Here is a 20,263-nt window from a genome sequence, read left to right as displayed (position 1 = left end):
AAAGTATTTAGTCAGCCACCAATAGTGCAAGTTCTCCCACTTAAAAAGATGAGAGAGGCCGGTAATTTTCATCATAGATATACCTCAACTATGAGAGACAAAATGAGAAAAAAAAATCCAGAAAATCACATTGTCTGATTTTTTAAGAATTTATTTGCAAAATATGGTGGAAAATAAGTATTTGGTCAATAACAAAAGTTCATCTCAATACTTTGTTATATACCCTTTTTTGGCAATGACAGAGATCAAACGTTTTCTGTAAGTCTTCACAAGGTTTTCACACACTGTTGCTGGTATTTTGGCCCATTCCTCCATGCAGATCTCCTCTAGAGCAGTGATGTTCTGGGGCTGTCGCTGGGCAACATGGACTTTCAACTCCCTCCAAAGATTTTCTATGGGGTTGAGATCTGGAGACTGGCTAGGCCACTCCAGGACCTTGAAATGCTTCTTACGAAGCCACTCCTCCGTTACCCGGGCGGTGTGTTTGGGATCATTGTCATGCTGAAAGACCCAGCGACGTTTCATCTTTAATGCCCTTGCTGATGGAAGGAGGTTTTCACTCAAAATTTGACGATACATGGCCCCATTCATTCTTTCCTTCACACGGATCAGTCGTCCTGGTCCCTTAGCAGAAAAACAGCCCCAAAGCATGATGTTTCCACCCCCATGCTTCACTGTAGGTATGGTTTTCTTTGGATGCAACTCAGCATTCTCTCTCCTCCAAACACGACGAGTAGAGTTTTTACCAAAAAGTTCTATTTTGGTTTCATCTGACCGTATGATATTCTCCCAGTCATCGTCTGGATCATCCAAATGCTCTCTAGCAAACTTGAGACGGGCCTTGACATGTACTGGCTTAAGCGGGGGGGCACGTCTGGCACTGCAGGATTTGAGTCCCTGGCGGCGTAGTGTGTTACTGATGGTAGCCTTTGTTACTTTGGTCCCAGCTCTCTGTGGGTCATTCACTAGGTCCCCCCGCGTGGTTCTGGGATTTTTACTCACCGTTCTTGTGATCATTTTGACACCACGGGGTGAGATCTTGTGTTGAGCCCCAGATCGAGGAAGATTATCAGTGGTCTTGTATGTTTTCCATTTTCTAATAATTGATCCCACAGTTGATTTCTTCACACCAAGCTGTTTACCTATTGCAGATTCAGACTTCCCAGCCTGGTCCAGGTCTATAATTTTGTTTCGGGTGTCCTTTGACAGCTCTCTAGTTTTGGCCATGGTGGAGTTTAGAGTGTGACTGTTTGTGGTTGTGGACAGGTGTCTTTTATACTGATAACGGGTTCAAACAGGTGCCCTTAATGAAGGTAACGAGTGGAGGACAGAGGAGCCTCTTACAGAAGAAGTTACAGGTCTGTGAGAGCCAGAAATTTTGCTTGTTTGTAACTGACCAAATACTTATTTTCCACCTTATTTTGCAAATAAATTCTTTAAAAATCAGACAATGTTTATTTCTGGATTTTTTTTTCTCATTTTGTCTCTCATAGTTGAGGTATATCTATAATGAAAATTACCGGCCTCTCTCATCTTTTTGAGTGGGAGAACTTGCACTATCGGTGGCTGACTAAATACTTTTTTGCCCCACTGTATATATAAAAAACCGTAACTGGAGCGTGTAACAAAGCAATTTTCCTCTGGGATTATTAAAGTATTTCTGATTCTGATATTCAAACAAGCATTCAAAAGGATGATTGCAAATCTGGAGGTGCTGCAGAGATCAGCAGCTCGGGTGGAAAAATCTGTTGAAATCTCAAGAACTGAACAAATCGGAACTTTATGACACAGTGACAAAAAATTTAATCATTGAAAAAAAAAGCAGCTTGTTACAAGTTATTAGATGACACAGTGAGCATTTAGGAGAATGTGCTCCGCTAAGAGAGCAGACTAGTATATCATCTCCGATGAGAAATATGGTGGAGGTAGATATTTTACTTGAGCAGGACCAGAGAAGTTAGAACTCAGAACTGATGAGAAAGTAAAAAAAAAAAAGATAAATTCCAGTAAATCAATGTGTGAAAACATTTTAGATGTGGAGAAAGACTTAAAACTTGGGTTGGGGTTCAACTTCAAGCAGAATAAAATTCAGAACTCAAATGGAGTGATTTAGACCCCCCAAAAAATCTCAAATGGCCCAGTCAATGTCCAGACCTCAATCCAAGAGTCGAATCCATGGCCAGCTAAGGTCATTTCTGTTCAGAGATCCTATTTTTAAAATATCCATTATATGTTATTCAGCCATTCCCTTCCATTGTTTTGTATCCTCTCTATTTATTCACAGAACTTTAAAATCTAGCAGACAAGTTATACAAATGGCTTCCATTGTGTGCTTACTAAGTGTGCCGTCTTGTTTTTGTATTGAACTGCCAATACTCTGAGTACTTTAAGTAAGATTGCTCCTCTATGAGAAATTGTGCACTTAACTTTTGGGTGTAATTGTGACATTTCACAAGAAGTGGGGTCTGGTTGCATATGCTTTGTTGTTTGGTGCAACAATTCACATTGTAGTTTCTGTGATTTAGGAGAGCCTTGTTAGAATCTGACCAGGCAATATGTTTCAGTGCAGGTCTGTGGTACATTAAAACCAAATGAGCTACAGGAACAGACCATGACAGCCATTCATCAAAGTAAGACCTTTAGAAAAAAAAATCTGAATCAATATTTTGATTTTATTTTTCACTGTTCATTTGCTTCTTAATGCATAAAATCTGATTTTCCTATTTTTGGTGCTAACCAAACGAAAGCCGATTTGAGCAAAATTTATGCCTTTAATCTGTCAGGCACAGATGCCTGCTTTTTGGCATCCCAGAACATATTGTTTGAACAAGATTCTTAATAATTTATAATGATTTTCTTAGTGAAACTGTACAAAACAGTTACTAATAATATTTGCCAACAAGAGAAATGCAAAAACCTGAACAGTGCCATTCATCTTCCCCTTTCAGTTTATAAAGGACATTGCAGAAAACTAGATCAGATAATAGAAAATCTTTGCTTATTTGAAGCACTTTATGTGTGTGCACACTGCCCTCTTGTGGTTGAGTTTCAAATTGCAGCTGCATAACGGGCGTTCTTGGAAAAAAATACTTTTCACAAGTATTGCTTTTGTAAATTTACATTTCAAAGCCTTGCAGTTTCAATAATCAAGATGTATTTTTGTCCAATTCAGTATAAATCGTTTCCGGTTTCACTCCGCTTGCATCTGTCAACATGCTTTAAATGCCTTTTTATAATCACAAGACTGATGAAATAATTCAGTGTCAGTAACGTCAACTATGTGGTTTAAGTAAAATATGTTGTTGCTCATAATATATACATTTTTCAGAGGGTTAAAAATTGCAGCTAGTGAAGCCAAAAAAAAAAAAAACAGCATATCAAGATAAATTGTATATTACATCAGATAGATAAAGACGTCCCAACACAATCATAGGGAAATCTGATGACTTGAAAGATGTCCAGGACATTATCTGGCAGAAAAGATTCATAAATAATTAAAGTAATTCCAGCCATGAGGAGATTGCAAAACCCCATCGCTAGCTGTCAGCAGAGAGAATGCTCTTATGTTTATTTGTAAAGCACTGGACTCTGAACAAACATGACATAGCAGATTTCTGGTTACTCGTTAATATGTAAAAATAAAAATAATAAGGGAAAAAGACAGTTAAAGCAAATTTCCTAAATCTGTCACTGAACAGAGGCTCCTGCAGGAATGACTTCACCCAAACAAAAACTTCTGAATCAGACCCAAATGGTTAAAAAAGGGTTTTACTTGACTCCTCTCTATACTGAATCAATTTCTTACCCCTTTAGCCTCCACTTATAATTTCAGTCATGCGTTTATATATTTCACTGTCAAAAAGAAAAATAGCTCCTTTTCTTTAGTAGAAATCCATCCATCCCTTTTTCCTCAGGCTTATCCCTGCTCAGGTCGTGACAGGTGCTGGTGCCTATCTCCAAATGTCTAAGGCGGGATACACGCTGGACAAGTAAACAACCATTTTGTTTGTGTTTTTGGACTGAGAGGAAGCTGGAGTACCCAGAAAGAACCCATGCATGCACATGGAGAACATGCAAACTCCATGCAGAAAGATGCTGGGTAGGGAATCGAACCCGGAACCTTCTTGCTGCAAGGCAGCTGTGCTACCCACAGTAGAAACCCACTTCAATGCAAAAACAATCTAGAAATAAGCAAAAAAAAATTCTCATAAGTGTATTTCCCCTTAATTCATGTAGATAAAAAAGATGATTTACCAATGAAATAAGTATATCTACTCTTAAAATAAGAATTAGATAATATGCACTTGGAAAAAGACAATGCCTTTTTTTCTTATTTCAAATGCAAATTTTCTTGTTTAAAGCTACAGTGTGTAATAATTACAGGGATATACAGTCAGAAATGTAATATATTATAACTGTTATTTATCATCATCTACGAGCTCAGCCTCTTAACCATAATATTTGCGTTGCCTTAGAATTCGTTATTTATAATTACATAGGAGCGGGTCTCGCAGCCATGGAGGCAGACATCTTTGCGCTACGGCAGCGCAGAGCCAACAAACTAGCGATTGCGAGATCGCCCATTACGCTCAAAAGTAAGTATATTTATTATCTTAAGTCTACATGAAATCTATACCCTACACAGACTAATGAAATACTATCTGTAAAATTATCTAAACAAACCTCATCACTTATTAAAAAAAAAAAAAGATTTTTGTAGTGTTGTTTTCTGCATTATTGAAAATATGAGAATCGTCATTTTTTTCATGAGCTGTAGCTCATACAAAAAAAAAATACACACACCTACGAGATAACATCAATGTAAATGTACCTGCATGTAAATCTGAACTAGACATAGATGACTAATAAAGATAAAGGAAAAAGATCTCCCTCCCTGAACCAAAAAAAGAAGAACTTATATAATCTGTGCTTTATTGAGAAAAAGATTGTACAGTGTGAAAGGTTGATTGAAAGAGCAGTGTTGATCATAAGGTTAAAACCCACATTTTAACCAGCAGCTGTCTGGGCAGCACAAAGCAAATCTGCAAAAATCAAATCTGTAAAGCACAGCACACATGTAAATGCACGTAACAAAGGCCATCAACTGATTGAGATAAAAAAAAAAAAAGGCATGAAACAGCAGAAAAATGTGATTGCAATAAAAAAAAAACATTTCTTAAGCCAGTTGTGGACAGCTTAATGCTAGGTGACCTAGATCTACTGACTAAATCTCTTCCAGCCTGCAATAACTTTTTGCATCAATGGCGATGTGTTGACAGAAACCTATAGAACGAAAGGCCTGCCTCAGAACACCTGCACAGCAAAGTCTGGGCAGCAAACATAGAAAAAAATGATTCTCCTATAAATTACAATATTACATTCCATCCTGCACCAATCATTTAAGTTTGTAAATGGCTTAAACGCAAAATCATCCAACACCATCCATCATCATGAATACTCCTCCCTGATCTAATGCTTAATGTGCATCTTTAAAATGCCTAACTACTTCATTTTACATCCATTAACCAAATTTTAGCATACAGAGGCCACTGTGCATTTTTCATAACAGGTTGTTGGAAAACAACTTCAAGAGAATAATTCAACATATATTCTGTAAATATTTTTTTTTTTAGATAAAGAAAAAAAACCTACATTTAAATTATCGGTACAGCTTGAAAACAAACAGTCTATTTTCTTGTTTTATCTACAAGGTGCAACCAGTGAGTAGTTTGACAAATACATGTTGATTTTTTGCCAAATTTACATTGCTGCTCTGCTTAGCTAGTTAATGCTTTTTATATAAATATATGCATGACACAGAAAGTGCTTTGTGTGCCAGTACATGGCTTGGTTCAGCTGCTGAGAGAGAAATCTATCTCGGTTAATTTTATTAGGAAAGCTAAAGGTTACAAGCGATTATTTGTTTAAGTCTAACTGAGTATCAATTAAGTGCACTGCAAGAGCAGCACAGCAGCAGCTGGACAAGGACCATAGACTTGAATAAGACCTCTATATCAAAAATAAACCCAGAGAAAACAAAAACAGAAAAATCAAAATAGGCAACCAACTTTATAGATCTACTCCAAAATATGTTAATTTTTCCCCCTGCTTTAATGTAAATCTTTAAAAAAGGCTAAGTGTCTCTACTATGCGAGTGATCATACAAAGAGGATCTAGACATGAGGAATGAACAGTGCCAATCAGAAAATGTAATCTTTGGTCATCTTGAGGGACGGCATGGCCTCGTTGACGTTCTGGTCCAGGCGCCGATACTCCACGTTGTTGCGGGAACATAAACCTTCTTTCCACCGACGGCTCTGAACCAATAGCAAAATCTGAGGAATAAGAAACAGAGCGATGATGAGTAAAATGCTAATTGAAATCATTTGATGGACAGGAAAGACTCATAATATTGGAATCCCTAAAGGTATAACGGAGGATGTTCTTTTTCTGGATGGATCATCAAAATAAGTGGTCCTTCTAATTGTCAATCATTCTGGTGATACGTTTACATAACACCGCCCTACGTGCTCTCCCCCATTTTCACTTACCGGTTTTGAGAACAATGGAGATCAGATGGGGGAAACTAAGCATTTATGTAGTGTTTCTCCCCAACTCTTCCTACATCAATGACTGAGTGAAAACACAAATGATTTTAAGGCCATTATAATGATCTTCTTTACTTATCTTTTTAACTTGCCATTTTATTCCACATATCAGGCTCCATTTTACTTACTTTTTAAGCTGCTCTTTTGTCATTTTGTTTTATTTTAGCCTTAATGGTAGTTTTTTTTTGCTTGAATTTTTGTCTATTGACCCCTTTAGGTGTATTATCAGTTCTTCTATGCAGTTTGAATGATTGAATTAAAATTACATTAAACATCCATGTTTAAGGACAACTATGAACTATGAACCCAGGCACCAACCTTCCCAAGTTAAAAACCCCTTATTTCCACAACCCTCTGAAACCGATCCGTGCCAAGTTTGCACCGAGCTTGGATCGGTTAACCGTGCCGAGCTCAGTTCCTTACAACCATTATATACCACGCTAGCAGTTCCTCGCCTTCCCTTTTGTGAAGTGGATACGTCAAACTATAGTCTAATCAGGGCTTACAAATGCAGGAAACAACGACAGGCATTGAGGTTTATTACACTGCTAAGCAGAATTATAACTGGAAATTGTTTGGCACAGTAGGGAAGCTAGTATTTTTATGAATATTTGAAATTTCATGATTACGGAGGCTGACTGTAAGGAGATGACGCACTCTGCTCATGCGCTCTTTGTTATCAGAGAAACAAGCAGAAACTGAACCACGCCGAGCCCTACTGATGAACTAGTACCATGTTAGCGTGGTTCGGTTGTGTCTGGCACGGTCCGGTTTAGTTGTGCGTGCCATTTATACTCAGTTACCTTGCTCAGACCCACCTCGGCACGGTTTTCACTTACGCTAATATGAGGTAAATAATTACACAGGGCTGTTTTAAGAACTAAGCTTTTGTAAACAGAAATCCCCAAAGGATCACTATTTAATTTAAGAAATTCTCCATTTTTGTCATATCAGCCATGCCTCCTTAAAATAAGTCTACAGCTAGAGTTTAGGTTATACAGGAACAATGAGGACCGATAATCTGGCTTTAAACTGAGATGGTAGTATTGTTTCACCCTTTTCACTTATTTGTTCTCCTCAAAAACCAATGTGATCTATAAACACCTAGTAAGCTACTAAAACCTTTAATTTGGGGGATGGTTTTTGGAGTAAATGCATTTTTCCCCGGATCATCTCTTAATTTATCGGCTGGAATAGACTGCAGAGACAATGGATGAAACATAAGCAGTATATAATAATTTTATAATGAATTTCATGACCCCATATTTTTCCTAAATATATATTTTACAAGAGAAAGTGTTGCAGGATTCTTTCAGCTAGATGGTCACCAGTGGATGGGGCTAAGCTGAGGTACTAAATCAGCCATACAGCTCAAAAAAAATAGTCATTTTAACACATTCTCAGCATGTCATCAGAATTTGTAACCACAGCAGGAGCAAGATTAAAATATCTAAACTAAAAAAATATATTAAAACACTGATCATCAACCCATAATTACCATCATGGAAAAACTCACCTTCCTCTTGTTGTGATATGTAATGTAGACAATGGCCACCAGGAGAACCAGGATGACCAGGTGAAAGAAGAAGTTGGAGTCCTGATTTTCAGAGTCGTTGCTGTTGGGTTCATATATCTGTGATGGCTGTTTCATTTTACTTTGGTCTTTATTGTCTTTTAACTCAAAGATGCCGTCATTGGTGGATTGTATGTAATCCTCACTGTCGTCATCATCGTCATTATCATCGTAATACTTGTCATTTGTATCGTCCAAATTATTAGTGTTTTCAGATTCCTTGTCGTCGGTTGGCAGCAGGGCATCAATACTCTCCACTGTGGTTGGGTTTGTCGTAGCGTCTTTGATGTCATTTTCAGGCTTTTCTGTTTCGGGTGTTGCCGCTTTGGTGGTAGTAGGAGCTTTTGAAGGAGGTTGTGTAGTCGGTTTTGTTGCTGTCGCATCTGGTCCCAGAGAAGCATTTTGCACTGGATTTGTAGTATCACTTACTTTGTCTATTGACCCCAGGGTTGACGAAACAGATGAACTCTTTGTGGTGACTTTTTTACCATCCGGCTGTGTGGTTTTCTGGATAGTTGTGGTTTTGCCGTCATTTTGGGGTATAGGATTAGTGGCGTTGGATCCTGGCAAGTTGTTTGTAGTAATACTTGGATCTGAATGATTTCTTGAAGATGTTACACTCATTAGGGTTGGCGAAGCAGGTGGGTTGCCTTGTACAGCAGATCCTTTAGGGTCTGCATGGAACAAATAAAGAAATCGTTGAGAAGGCAAAACTACATACAGCAGGACAATTTTATGTCAATATATTTGCTTTGGGAGACATCCTTTTCAACTCACACACAAAAATGAACTAAATCTGCCCTCAATCCTACTGGTAGAATAAGTTGCTTTTAACAAAGATTTTTTATTAAATTGAGGGAGGTCATATGGGGGTGGGTGGCATATGGATATGGATCGGATAGTACTCTAAGCATCTGCAAACTAGAAAGTCATTACATCTGACCCTTACATCATTGCCCTGGACCGATACAGCTTGCAAATTTTAGCTTCTGGCTCGTTAGCCAACATCAACCAAAATGTAGCCGATATAAAAAATTCTGTTTTTTTGCTGCAAGCTGTGAAAGCTAAAGTTTTATTAGCTTTTCTGCCAGAATGACACCATTTAACAAACAAGTCCCATTACTTCATCTTCAGGGAATATGGGGCGTTGCCTTAAGACAGGACAAGAGGAAAACACTGGGAACTTTTGTGCGGAGTTAAGACATCCCCCAAGAAAAGAAAGCATCTATTCATTGCCACGGGACTTTGCCAGCATAAATAATCTCCAAACAAGAGGTCGGTTGTTTTGATTCTGTTAGTATAACATGTGATAAATGTAACCCCCAATTTTTCACGCTAAACAGGTCTCCTCAAACTCACAAAGATAAACATTTTACATCCAACATGTAAAGGTTAAACACGGATAAAACGGGCAAGTGTTTCCTTTCTGCTACTGAACAAACATTTAAAATACTGCAAAATCTTCATCAACAACTACAGCAAATAAAATCTACAGCAGAATCTCAACTCCTCAGTCAAAGCCATTTAAAACTCCTCCAAATAATTTGCACAAAAAATACTTTTTATTTAATGTTTTAATTTTTAAATATATAACTGGGAGCCGCTGTAAAGCACTTGTGTATATATGAGGCTTGATCTAAACATAATTACAGTATAATTATGACCAATGTTAAAACAATGATTTGTGTACACACAATTATACCAAAATTGTAAAAAATAAAAAAAAAACATTTATTTTTAAGATAAAAAAATAAAAGTTTTCTTTTGTCAATATGCTCTAATGCAAACCTTTTCATGTTGAAAAAAAATAATCCAAAGATTTTTTGCGATTACTATAATAACCATTATTTAAAGCCCTATATATCAGTTAAACGTATATAGGCCACAAACTAAATTTTTAGGCTTGATTGAGCGGACATGTGATAAATGTGCAACAAGACAATGACTTGACAGCCGTTGCAGTATTTTACCTGCTCCAACAAATACAAATAAGACATTGTTTCTAGGAAAAAGTCTCTGAATATCATTAATAATCAATGTCATATATTGTCATTGCCCTCAACAAACACAGGGCTGTCAACTCTCACCCACTGGGTGTGAGACTCAGTGTCTTCACACGCTCACACTCCTTATCCCCAATTTTTCACGCTAAAAAATGACTCCATTCCACTTATTTATATGGAAAAATACCATGATGATAAAAATCCAGTCCGCATTGTTAACACAACCTTAGTGCTAACACATAATGGGATGCCAGCTTACCGTATTTTCACGACCATAAGGCGCACCGTACTAAAAGGCGCACTCTCAGTAATGTGTCCCATTTCTGTATTTAACACACACATAAGGCGCACCGGACTATAGGGTGCGTTTTTTATATACAGGTACATGTCCTCTACTACCTTTAAATACCTCTACTGCGTATTTAAAAATACAGCGGGGGCAAAACTGAGTATGACTGTGCTTTATTCATGTATTTATTACAAAGTATTAATCAAACCTGGCAGCTGGCCGTGAGACAGACACATCGCAGATGACACAGCGCTGTGATCACTCCTAAATTAACTTAAAATCCTGAAACCTGCCGACGGAATATGTTCGCTTTTATTACCGGTATCGTGGTGCCTGCAGTTTAAATTATTTAGATGAAAAACACCTGCCAGCCACCGCGTGAACCCGGAGGCTGCCCAGCCTAGAGGCTGCTGATGAAAGGATTTCTACTGTCGGTGCACCGCTGGTATGTGGGGGTCTGAGCGCCTCCGACAGAAATAGATAATCTGGATGAACTGACTGCAATTATTAAGTTTTCAGGTGGCCTTTCTCACTTAAAAACATATTAAAACTACTTTATTCCCACTGATCACAGCAAATATAGCTGCAAGATTTAGATTATTTAGATGAAAAAACACCTGCCAGCCACCGCGCTGAAGAGGAGGAGACCCGGCCCAGAGGCTGCTGTTAAATTAAGTTTTCAGGTAGAAAAATAGAGCGGGAGCAAAACTGAGTATGTTTGTGCTTTATTCATGTATTTATTACAAAGTATTAATCAAACCCATCAAAGTCCTCATCCTCTGTTTCTGAATAAAACAGCTGCACTAAATCAGACATGCCAATTTCCCCTTCTTCGCTGTCAGAGTCACTTTCCGTGCAGCGCGGCTCCTCAGAAATGCCGGCTTTTGCAAAAGCTTGAACAACAGAGCCAGCAGACACGTTAGTCCAAGCATCTACAATCCATCCGCAAACGGTGGCGTAACTTGCCCGGCGCTGCCTTCCACTTATCCTGAAACTGTGGTCTCCGTCTGTCATCCATCGCTCCCACGCCGCTCGCAGCCTTACTTTGAACGGCCGCTTCACACCGATGTCGAGCGGTTGAAGTTCCTTTGTCAGACCCCCCGGGATAACGGCGAGCACAGCGTTCATTTGATTCATCTTTTTTTCACATCGGCTGTGAGATGGGCACGCAGCGATGGTGATGCGTGGAAAAAACCACCTAGTCTCCTCACATACACCTCCCTCAGCCACGCTTTCATCATCTCCTCATCCATCCAGCCTTTTTCATTTAATATCATATGTCATCAGAGCGCTGTGTCTGTCTCGCTGTCAGCTCCCAGATCAGCTTCTCTGATTGGTTGATGCGGCGCGTCCAGCAGCAAAACTTCAATTTTTCCATCTCGAGCAGCAGCAGCGCGTTGGCGGTGCGTCAGATGCTTAAACGCTCCCGACGTGCTGCACCTGCTGCTCAAAACGCGCTGCGGGACCTTTTGCTGCACCTATACGCGCGTCAACCATTGACTTTGCATGTAAACTCGCTGCTTCTGCTGCACCTGCTGGGTCCGGTTCACACCGATGTCGAGCGGTTGAACAGCGAGCACAGGGTTAATTTGTTTCCCCATGTTTTTCACATCAGCTGTGAGATGGGCACGCATGGAGTTACATATTAACAGCGATGGTGATGAGTGGAAAAAAAACACCTGGTCTCCTTACATTCAGCCACTCTTTCATCATCTCCTAAATGAGGTGGTCTCAAAAGTCGCAGTTACAACACACATAGGGCGCACCGCACCATAGGGCGCACCGCACATTTTGAGGGAAAAAAAAGACGTTTAAGTGCGCCTTATAGTCGTGAAAATACGGTAATTTCCAGTCTGTATTTTTGCACCAGCCGACCTATTCACTGTGCTGAGAGCAGCTGATGTCAGGGACCTGCTCCAGATATTGAAAAAAATACCTGGATCTCTGAGTAGTTATTAAAGGGGAACGCCGTTTTTTTTGTTTTAACATTGGGCCCTTGATTTTACGTTATTACATCCCATTCTACTCACCCATATAAGTTGTGTCATTTGGAGCTGTTCAAATGACACAAAACTCATTTTGTATCAAATGACACAAAATGAGTTTTGAATGCTGGCTTACCATAAAGGATAAATTATGAACAGTTTATTTTGTGCCTTCAAGTCGTTTGCCCATAGGAAGACGTTACTTGGATATAACCTAACGGAATATCTTCAGAACAGCTCCAAATGACACAACTCATATGGGTGAGTAGAACATGATGTGATAACGTAAAATCAAGGGCCCAATGTAAAAAAAACGGTGTTCCCCTTTAAGAGGTTTGTCACTTGAATCTTATTTTATCTGGACTTGGTTAATTCACTTTGTAAATTAATGAAGATTTTAAACAATCTAGCACTTGACTAAATATGAATAAAATAGACAGCAGTTAGCTTAAATTATCACTGTGGAGATGGAAGTGTAGGATCAAATCAAAAGGTTTGTTTTCTCTATTCCTAGTGGGTTTTTTTGTGAGCTTTACTACTGGTTTGTTCTAGTGTAGCCGCCTGATTTAGTCCTAGTTTTAGTCCATGTTTTGCTCACAAGTTAGATCATTATTGCTCAGATTAGTTTAATAATCTCCCGTTGGATTTTAGGACTAATTAAACCAAAACTAAACTAAACTAAATTCTTAAAGCTTTCAGCCAGGTATTTCTCACAAACCCATAGGAGGTCTGCAAAAAGAAAAAGAACTATTGCATTTTATTTTCCAAAACATCCGCCACCAAAGAAAAGACCAACCACATCCAGAGAGGATGTGCAGAACAACTCAGTTAGGATCGATATAAGAGGAACCAGAGGGATGTTATTTTATTAATACTTTTCTTATTCATGTATTCTTATTTTTAGTCCATTGAATATGTTTAAAAACTTAATTTAAAATCACATCTACTAAATCAAAGATCCACAGAAGTGCTGTCCTGTGTCATTGTACACTTTGAGTTCCCCATTTTTAGTTTACTTGAACAGTGTAAAATAACTCAAACACTGTTGTGAAATTCTGTTTACAGCAATATACAAATATTTTAGTTGGACTCATACTTCTTTACTTCAGTTCTCTGAAAATCACCAGAATTCAGAAAAGAATGTATATTGTGTGAAGAATGTTCCTCATAACTATAGATCACTTTACTGTGCTTTAAAAATTCAACATTTTACAACTTTGTTTCAGTCAAATCCTCTGAAGACCTCCAACCTATAGCTGCATCTATCCTCATCTAACCCTGACAGGGTTGCATGTTCAAATTATTTCACTATCTCACTCCAAGGTTTGGTTAAAAGTTGGCAGCCCTGCGAACATATGATGACAAGAGTTCTCGTAGGTCCGATATAAACCATTGCAAAACTTCTAACATGTTATCAGACTCGAGCGTTATAAATCAGATTTACTAGGTTATTTAGCTTAATGGTCAACTCATAGATAAGAGAAGAACAATGCTAGATTGTGTGCTATTTATATATGAAATTAAACACATTTAATGCAGAAGAGTAGAGCTTCAACTTCATTATTTTTGTTTAACATGTTAGAGAAGTATAATGTTTAAAAAAACCCTGTCTTTTACATGTTACCTTTACAAAAAAACAAGCTATTCCATCATAAACCTGTCCAAAATAACATAGCAGTTGCTAACAGGGCATGCTAGTTAGCCACAGCAGCTAGCCTCTCGGTGCTAAAACTATCTTCACCGCAGGTAACAAAACCAGATTTCCATACCTTCCGTTACTAACTCAGTTGGAGCTGAAAGGCAGGCTTTGAAGGATAACTGGAGAAAAATAACCAAACAAAGGGCGTAAATATTTCCTCTGCGTTGCCTCTGATATCCGTGTGTCGCCATGTTGGTGAGTGACTGAAGGGGGCGGGCTTTGTCGGCCACATCTACACAAGCATCTGGGTGTGCATCATTCTATAGCCGCTGAGCAGAGCGGTACCGGGAGTGGGCGGGTTTGTGGTGGTAATTAAAAACACTCATTGACGTTTTCAGTTATTTAAAAAATCAGGCTGATTTAACAGTCTTTCTGTCCTGTCAATAAACGCTTATTGTCAAATCCTGATGCAATATCTAACCATAATGCAGAGGCGTAGCCAGAAAATCTTTATAAGGGTGGCCATGGAATAACCATTGTACACTGAGGGCTGGCCGAAAGCAGATAGGCGCCAGAACCTCAGGCTCAATCTACACTATTGCAACAGGAAAATTAACAAGCACAACAGCCATATTTTCTAAATAAAGACAAACTATACTTTCCTACAACCTTTGCTAACAAATATATTTAAACATCTGTGTTTTCTAGTTAAAAGGTATAGTATATATAATTCTTTCAGTTTTGAGTTCTGGGGAGAACATATCTTCCTTTCTTCATCACTTACCTACTTTTATCAACAATTATTCTGCATGAAATTGATATTTACAAGTACTAATATATACATAAATTGATTATTAAGTTTTTATTAAAATATTAATTTATCATTTATCATGATTTTCACTGAAGACTCCTAGATGACTTTCAGAGGCACATCATTTTTTCTTTACTCCATATAACATATAATCTAGTTCTGAAAAGAGCGTGAATTATAATATTTAATGTTAGTATAATGATGTGCATAATTGACCACATTGTTTTTGTTGTCAAGTAATTGTTAATATATGAAAACTTAAAATGTTTGGAATATTCCACTTGAGAGTGTTAATGCTGCCACCGTCTGTGTTAGAGGGGAAGAAAATGGTAGGGGTGCCACAGGGGTGGCCAATAATTAGCTAAGGGTGGCCATGGCCACCCCTGGACCCCCATCTAGCTCCGCCCCTGCCATAATGTACTATTTCGATGAAATTCAGCCACAGCAAGGCTTTGAACTACGGAGTCAAAGTAAGGGAAGGACAGGACTGTCCCATGACAATATGTGACACTGTGTCCTTTTAAAAGCTAATAGTTCTTTGTTTCCGCTCAGGTTTTTTTTTTAATGACAGAGAGTTGTTACTTAAAGAACCAGTTTAACTGCAAGTCAATGTGCATTCCTACGTCTCTGGGTGTGATATGTTTCCAGAATATGAACCTCAACAAGGAAGGGATATCATTTAAACCTGGTCCATATTACAGCTTGAAATCAGTCGATAAATGTGTAAAGTGATTTGCACCTTCAAAGGGGGATGAAAAGCTACATTTATGCTCCATTTAAGAGGAAAAAAACTCCTCCCTCACCACTACCTCTTCAGTTCTACCCAGACTGCAAACCAGCAAACTGTTATAGAACATATGAGCATTTTCTTGGTTAGTTCCCTGTTTTAGATTTCTTTTTTAAACTAGCAAAATGTTTAATAGTTATCAAAGAGTTATCAAGTGTTCATTTAAAAGACGTTTGATATTGGGAAAAATCTTTAAAACATGCATACAATAACAGCAATAAAAGTACGCCACATTAGAAATTTGTTGCAATGAAATTTTGCACCTGGGAAACTTAAAATAGCTCTAAGATGTCGGACTCCCGTTCTCCGTCCAACCTTTTTTAAAACTTCATTATCCCCACAGCATGACAGGGACACTACCCTGCATTTAATTAACTGGTGAATGAATAACTTAGACTTAGACACATTTTATTGGCATCATAAAAAAATAAAAGAACAAAAGAAAGAACTTCACAGTCAAAGTCATTCATCCAGTTTTTACAAACTGATGTCGTGGCACCAAACTAAATGCTGCATGAGTGAACCAGAGTTATCACAAACGTCCTGTTTAAAGGCACGCCCAGGCTCTGACAGGTTACGTCAGTTTTAGTGCAAGAAGTGTTTGTTATGTAAATAATGATTGTTCCAGTTCCTGTTTGACAGGTCATAAAATACCTACAATTTGTCTCATATGTAGAGTAATATTTATTTGTTCCAAGTAATTTATATTGTACAGGATTTATAAAGAGTAGAAAAAAGTAGTATGTTGAAGGAAATTGAATTAATACCATTGAAAGGTAATAAAAGGTAAGAAACAGAATTTGACTGTAGGAACCTCCTTGTCACCCCTTCAATATATTCAAACTTTTCCATTGATGTTCATCCCCCCCCCCCCCCCCCCCCCCCCCCCCCCCCCAGTTCATTTAAATTTAAAATTTGTATCAAAATGTTCCTGTGAGCAGTGTGGTGTGTAGAACCACCTAATTTTGTTGAAAGTCATTTTTTGCCTCAATGTGGGGACATTTCGGTTCACTGTAAAACTTGACAAGTAAATGTAACAGAAAGCATTTAAGGAAACCCATTAAGTTAAATAGAAAAATGCAATTATGTACATTTAATATTTTTGTGTAAGAAACATAGGTATCAGCATTTTAATGCACTTTTTTTATTCTGCTTACTCAACTTAAGACCAATACGATTCCTAGATTTAAATTTATTTTTCAATTTATATATAAATTTATATATAAAAATATATTTAATCAACAGCAGCCTTAGTGTGGTGTTGCATGACCAGCCTCACCCACTAATCATCCAGTTGGGTCTTATTATCAAAATCTGTATTTTATTTACTCCATCTTTGACAGTGTGATGGCTGCATGTACTGCCTCACAGATGTGGTAACATACCATTTGATATTTAGTTTCCTTGTTAAATAGGGTTTCATTATTTGGGATTTTTTTTTATCACCACTGCACTGTATTTCAAAATTAGTGTCCACATTCTGTTTCAGCTGATCTAGTCCCTTGACTGAGGAACCAGCAGGTGGCTGAGCTAATTTGGACTACAGGTGCTGGTCATAAAATTAGAATATCATGAAAAAGTAGATTGATTTCAGTAATTCCATTTAAAAAGTGAAACTTGTATATTATATTCATACATTACATACAAACTCATATATTTCAGATGTTTATTTGGTTTAATTTTGATGATTACAAATGACAACAAATGAAAATCTCAAATTCATCATATCAGAAAATTAGAATATTACTGAAGACCAATAAAAACAAAGGATTTATAGAAATGTTGGCCAACTGAAAAGTATGAACATGAAAAGTATGAGCATGTACAGCACTCAGTATTTAGTTGGGCCTCCTTTGGCCTGTATTACTGCAGCAATGCGGCGTGGCATGGAGTCGATCAGTCTGTGGCACTGCTCAGGTGTTATGATAGCCCAGGTTGCTCTAATAGTGGCTTTTAGCTCTTCTGAATTGTTGGGTCTGGTGTATTGCATCTTCTTCTTCACAATACCCCATAGATTTTCTATGGGGTTAAGGTCAGGAGAGTTTGCTGGCCAATTAAGAACAGGGATACCATGGTCCTTCAACCAGGTACTGGTAGCTTTGGCACTGTGTGCAGGTGCCAAGTCCTGTTGGAAAATGAAATCTGCATCTCCAAAAAGTTGGTCAGCTGCAGGAAGCATGAAGTGCTCTAAAACTTCCTGGTATGTGGCTGCGTTGACCCTGGACCTCAGAAAACACAATGGACCAACACCAGCAGATGACATGGCACCCCAAACCATCACTGACTGTGGAAACTTTACACTGGACTTCAAGCAACGTGGATGAAGTGCCTCTCTTCTTTTCCTCCAGACTCTGGGACCTTGATTTCCAAAGGAAATGCAAAATTTACTTTCATCAGAGAACATGACTTTGGACCACTCACCAGCAGTCCAGTCCTGTTTCTCTTTAGCCCAGGCAAGACGCTTCTGACGCTGTCTGTGGTTCAAGAGTGGCTTGACACAAGGAATGCGACAGCAGAAACCCATGTCTTTCATACGTCTGTGTGTGGTGGTTCTTGAAGCACTCACTCCAGCTGCAGTCCACTCTTTGTGAATCTCCCCCACATTTTTGAATGGGTTTTGTTTCACAATCCTCTCCAGGGTGCGGTTATCTCTCTTGCTTGTACACTTTTTTCGACCACATCTTTTCCTTCCCTTCGCCTCTCTATTAATGTGCTTGGACACTGAGCTCTGTGAACAGCCAGCCTCTTTAGCGATGACCTTTTGTGTCTTGCCCTCCTTGTGCAAGGTGTCGATTGGACAACTGTCAAGTCAGCAGTCTTCCCCATGATTGTGTAGCCTATAGAACTAGACTGAAAGACCATTTAAAGGCTTTTGCAGGTGGTTTGAGTTAATTAGCTGATTAGAGTGTGGCACCAGGGGCCATCAATTTTGAACCTTTTCACAATATTCTAATTTTCTGATATGATGAATTTGAGATTTTCATTTGTTGTCATTTGTAATCATCAAAATTAAACAAAATAAACATCTGAAATATATGAGTTTGTATGTAATGTATGAATATAATATACAAGTTTCACTTTTTAAATGGAATTACTGAAATCAATCTACTTTTTCATGATATTCTATTTTTATGACCAGCACCTGTATACCACATAAGCGGTATGGGGGAAATGGGGTTTTGCTTCATTTTGTTCAGTTAGGTTTGTGTAAGTTTTGTACCTTTTTTTTTAACTGATCAGCCACTATTTAAGTTTCTCTTTGTTTAAATAAGGCAGGTCAGTTTGTTTGAGTTAGTTCTGTTATTGTTTATTTTGACTATAGTTTTTGTTTCTTTTACCTCATGTTTGGTTACATTTTGTACTTGTGACATTTTTTTCTTTTTGGGATTAAATAAAAGAACCTTGTCTTTTGAAAACACACCTGTGTTGGACTGTTCTTACTGTTCGATCCATAACAGAGAGGGAAAATGCAAAGTAACAGTGACAAAACAAAGCCTCTGAAGTTCTGCATATAAAGTTTACAGTCTAAGGTAAGTTTCAATTCCTGTCCCTGAAGTGGCCACTTCCTTATTAAAGTCAAGTCGTTCCTCATTAGGTTATTTAAGTTGCGCTTGGTTAATGCACAAATAACTCGGACTAATCCATAGAGGGGACTGTATCTAAAAAGATAACACATTTCACTACCTCAACAGATTTGAGTCAGAGATTTTTCAAGAAAAGGAGTTTTCAGATCTTTGTTTAAATGATTAATTTTAACATTTGGGTCCACAGTGCTTGATGAGCCAGTATTCGAAGACTGGCTTAAGCAGCTGTTTGAGAATAACTGAGGGGATTTTTGCAGTGTGAAGAAAAATTTAATGTTACCATAAACTGTTAGGAAAACACACCCAGTTCTAAAAACATGTTTACAGACTGAGCCAGAAGTTTTTGCCTGTGTGAATTAAGGATTTACAAATCCAAGATTGCTGGAACTGGTCAGGGAAGTTTCTACCCCAGCAGCGTGCATCAAGACTGTTTTTAACACTGCTATGGGATATACATGGTCCTGCTGAGCAGACAATGACTGTCCCTTTCCTAGACAGTTATATCAGGTGAGATTTTTACTAAGATTAACTAAATAAGCCCTCTTTCCTAATCTAGATTTAAAAACTAGCCCAAAGCTCATCTGTTTCACTACAATTTTTTTCCTGGAAAAAGCTGCTGAAGGAGTGAATTCTATCAGTCAAAGACACAATTTTCTGTGTTTCTTTTGATGGAAAACAGATTAATAGTCCAGTAAGTCAGTGTATGAACTGTGATGTAAAAGCACAGGTGTTAATAAGGACTACAGTTAATTTGCTTTTCATTTATTGACTGATAATTGTATAGTACACCTTTATGTAAAAAAAAAGATATATAAAAGCATCGCTCAAAAGTGATGCAAGATTAATTGAACTTGTGAAAAACAAAAGGTTGATGGTTCCCTAAAAGTAAAACCAGGATGAATTCTAGTCTGAAATAGAAGCACTTGTTTCCTAATGTGATTATAAAAGGATAAAAATAACAGGCTTCATTATAGACAGAAAAAA

The 20,263-nt window shown here is 38.0% G+C and overlaps 1 protein-coding gene across 1 annotated transcript; it reads right to left on the bottom strand.

The window, feature by feature from the left end:
- Positions 1-5,265: 5,265 nt before the first annotated feature.
- cunh5orf15 (chromosome unknown C5orf15 homolog) lies at positions 5,266-14,379 on the bottom strand. Its single transcript, XM_038307248.1, has 3 exons — positions 14,228-14,379; positions 8,125-8,855; positions 5,266-6,335 (listed from the first exon to the last, which is right to left on the bottom strand). The coding sequence occupies exons 1-3, from the start codon at positions 14,346-14,348 to the stop codon at positions 6,201-6,203; spliced, it is 987 nt and encodes a 328-aa protein (XP_038163176.1). The 5' UTR covers positions 14,349-14,379; the 3' UTR covers positions 5,266-6,200.
- Between the last annotated feature and the right edge of the window lie 5,884 nt (positions 14,380-20,263).

The sequence above is a fragment of the Cyprinodon tularosa genome, unplaced genomic scaffold, assembly GCF_016077235.1.
Source record: "Cyprinodon tularosa strain WSP-4 unplaced genomic scaffold, ASM1607723v1 ctg605, whole genome shotgun sequence".
NCBI classification, from domain to species: domain Eukaryota; kingdom Metazoa; phylum Chordata; class Actinopteri; order Cyprinodontiformes; family Cyprinodontidae; genus Cyprinodon; species Cyprinodon tularosa.
Note: the sequence above shows the minus strand (reverse complement) of the source record. Positions and strands in the feature narration are given on the sequence as shown.

What these genes read in the sequence shown, in the direction of transcription:
- cunh5orf15 (XM_038307248.1), bottom strand. Translation starts at nt 14,348, where the DNA reads ATGGCGACACACGGATATCAGAGGCAACGCAGAGGAAATATTTACGCC. An exon ending in AACTGAGTTAGTAACGGAAG is followed by an intron (nt 8,856 to 14,227) that starts GTATGGAAATCT and finishes TGTTCCATGCAG; the next exon opens with ACCCTAAAGGATCTGCTGTA. An exon ending in CATATCACAACAAGAGGAAG is followed by an intron (nt 6,336 to 8,124) that starts GTGAGTTTTTCC and finishes CTTATTCCTCAG; the next exon opens with ATTTTGCTATTGGTTCAGAG.